This window comes from Pseudorca crassidens, chromosome 4 (assembly GCF_039906515.1).
Source record: "Pseudorca crassidens isolate mPseCra1 chromosome 4, mPseCra1.hap1, whole genome shotgun sequence".
NCBI classification, from domain to species: Eukaryota; Metazoa; Chordata; class Mammalia; order Artiodactyla; family Delphinidae; genus Pseudorca; species Pseudorca crassidens.
The window spans coordinates 152,844,243-152,847,601 of record NC_090299.1 but is presented as its reverse complement, the minus strand read 5'-3'; the positions used below and the strand labels follow the sequence as shown (position 1 = coordinate 152,847,601).

General features: G+C 35.0%; 1 protein-coding gene across 4 annotated transcripts in view; it reads left to right on the top strand.

The window, feature by feature from the left end:
* Window positions 1-3,106, top strand: part of GRIA2 (glutamate ionotropic receptor AMPA type subunit 2) — a 161,111-nt gene extending 158,005 nt beyond the window's left edge. For 2 of the 4 annotated variants that reach the window (XM_067737089.1, XM_067737088.1), the window contains exons 15-16: window positions 1-99; window positions 490-628. The exon at window positions 1-99 is cut by the window's left edge and continues 150 nt beyond it. In XM_067737089.1, coding sequence (XP_067593190.1) covers window positions 1-96 — 96 coding nt within the window. In that variant the 3' untranslated portion in view covers window positions 97-99; window positions 490-628. Of the gene's footprint in view, window positions 100-489 lie in introns of those variants that run through there. The other 2 variants (XM_067737091.1, XM_067737090.1) reach the window with 2 other exon arrangements.
* The last annotated feature ends 253 nt before the right edge of the window (window positions 3,107-3,359 follow it).

The window sequence follows — 3,359 nt, the reverse complement described above, 5'->3', positions numbered from 1 at the left end:
CAGAATATTAACCCATCTTCCTCGCAGAATTCACAGAATTTTGCAACTTATAAGGAAGGTTACAACGTATATGGCATCGAAAGTGTTAAGATTTAGGGGGTAGGAACGAGGCTCTAATACAACCTTCTCGGTGCACGTTTTAGCTTTCTTGTCGCGTCCGTAAGCTCTTTTAAATGAGGAAGGTGGCCAGTGGATCGTCCTGTATGTCCTGTTGCTGTCCTTCCGTGTTCCTGGTCAGTGACTAACCGGCAGCCCAACTGTCCATTTTCCTCTTTAATGACACGGTAGCTTGGGGGTATGTGGGCAGATCCCCGCTGTAATTGTGCTTTCTTATTTGTAGTTCAGTCTGGCGCTATTTGCTTTCATTTGCTGCAAGCTTTCAGATAGAAGTAAATTTTTCAAAAGCAGCACCGCCTTTACTCTGGATACATTTGAAAACCTTAACGTATGCTTTCTTTTTCTTTCTTTCCCTCCCACCTCTCATTTAAGATGACCTTGAATGATGCCATGAGGAGAGAGGAGAGGCTGTCAGTTACAGGAAGTACTGGAGAAAATGGACGTGTTATGACTCCAGAATTTCCAAAAGCAGTGCATGCTGTCCCTTACGTGAGTCCTGGCATGAGAATGAATGTCAGTGTGACTGATATCTCGTGATTGATAAGAACCTTTTGAGTGCCTTACACAATGGTTTTCTTGTGTGTTTATTGACAAAGTGGTGAGAGGCATCCAGTATCTTGAAGACTTTTCTTTCAGCCAAGAATTCTTAAATATGTGGAATTCATCTTGAGTTGTGAGGAACGGTCACCTAAAGACACAACATCCTTTTCTACTCCAGTTCCAGACGAAGCTTGGCGGACATGCACAGCTACCATGGAAGTACTCTAATTTCACTGACGTCTTTGTACAGACAACAGACCCGTTTCTGCAGCCACTATTGTTAGTCTCTTGATTCATAATGACTTAAGCACACTTGACATCAACTGCATCAAGATGTGACATGTTTTATAAGAAAAAGAAAAAAAGACATTTAAACTTAAAAAAATATTTTTAGGTATTTTCACAAACAAACTGGCTTTTCAATAAATTTGCTTCCATATTGGTTGAATAAGACAACAACGATTAAACTGAGTGGGACGTAATTAGAAAGGCTTTGGGTATCAGTTACGTATTTTTCAAAGCCAAATATGTACATGCTAAGGAAAGAAAAACAAAGAGAAGATTCAAATCTTGTAGTAATTTAATATTGTTATTAAAACTTTAATGTATCCTATTCTTTAACATTTGGTGTTAATGTAAAATTACTTGGCAGTGCTTGACATTTGAAATAAACACTTTTCTATTGTTTTATTTGCAAGTGGTCCAATTAATTTTGCTTAGCTACAGTTTGGTCATCAATGGAGTTCAAAGACACTATTAAATTGTTAGGTTCCCAGAGAAATTTGCCCCCTTTTAAAGAAGGCCGGGTGGTCCTTAAAGTATAAACCTGTCCCCAGATAAAATCTGAACCTGTTTTTAAGTATGTCTTATCGTATGTAAAGAAATATTTAGCATAAAGCATTTAATCTCTGTAGGTAAATGCTAATAGATTTTAAAAACTAATATTAAAAACAAATATCAGAGTATGTGAGGTTCTGTTTTAAAGTGTTTGAGCTGACAGAGAGAAGTATTAGTTGTAGATGAAGTTAGAGATGCCCTGAAAGTAGATAGGTGCCCATTGATCAAATTCCGTAAACTAAACCTGAGTTTTGGCTTTTAAAGGTGTAAGAGCTGTCATAAATCTTACATATTATGAAAAGTTTAAGCACTTTTGAGTCAGCTGCGATATAGTTTCTTCCCATTACCATCAATATAAACAACCCTAATATATATATTTTTATACTTATTCCTCAGGTGGAATGGCTATTTTAAAATGCCCAGTGTGGATAAAACACACTTCTGTGGCTTTTGACTAAAGAACTTATATTTCTCTAGTTAAGAAATTTAAAGGAGCTATCTTTCCCTTCATAAAAGACCATTTATTTCCACTGAAGCTCTCTAAAATAAAATTAATTTAAGGTTTTAAGTGATCACTAACGTTCAGCTAATGCTTGCTATTTCTGCAAGTACGCCTTTGTGTAGCACTTGGTGTTTTACTCAGTGCGTGGAAAACATTCTTATTTATTATCTATCACAGGAGGGAAAGAGAAATGTAGGGTCTAATAGCAACCACTCGCATGGACCATGGTGCCATGAGGTATCATGACGTTCTTGCCTAAATTTAGCTGTCCCTAATCACAAATTCCAAGATCATACAATACAATTTTAGTGCATTTCTCCTCATCAGGAATGTTGGAGGTGCATTTTAAGTTGAAATCAATCATCAATGCTAGAATGACCAAATTGCAGACTAATTGTTTTCCACATTATACTTCAAATGAGTTTTTAAAAATGAAACAGATGACTATAAACAAAAAATGCTCTTTATTTATTGTACCTCTGGGCCTACTCTTCTAAAAATTGTAGCTTATCAATTTTTCTCTGTCAAGCTTGAACTCATGTAAATACTTGAAATAATGTAAAGTTATATTTTCATGTTTTTATAGATACAACATGACAAGAATACATAATGTAAGAGTATTTCAACTATGGATAATGTTGATTGGATAAGGCACATCTCAGTTACAAGCAGTAATCATAGTATAATATCCATGTAACGGTGCATCAGTGTATTGCTATATAAACATGTCTGTGTGCATCTAAGTGAAAAGTGGTCAGACAGAGTGACGACAGCTGTCTAAAGGTTTTTTTAATTCATTTTATATAAAAACTGTTATGGAAAGACCAAAATGTTTATGAACTATTCTTATGTAAATTTACAACTGTCCTTTACTGTACTTTTTTGTTTACAGTATATGGTACCTTATTTTCTGCTGTGTTAAGTGGGTGTCAGACTCCGAGGAGACATACACTTTCTACAACTTCTATTGAAGATATTGGAACTTCCAGTTTTTCATGTGTACTGTGTCAGAAAATGCTTTTGATTTTATTTTTAAATCTAACATCAGATGGCTTTTTCGGAGTGTTGTAAAAACTTCAATCATATATAAAACATGTTCTTACAAAAGGCCATGATCTTTATTTATTTTTACTTGATAGTTCTTAAAACTACTAACAATGAGAAACCAAAAAAAGGTACTTGAATGTATTCCCAAACAAACCCGGGTGTTTCTACTCAACAAGGACATCCTTTGCTCAGTTTATACATCAGCTCGGTACAAATATAAGAAAGGAAAAATAACTTTTTTTTAAGCTGAAGTGATTAACATTTTCAACATTCCAAGCTTACAGTCATTAAGTGCTTTGGGCATATGTAGAAATAT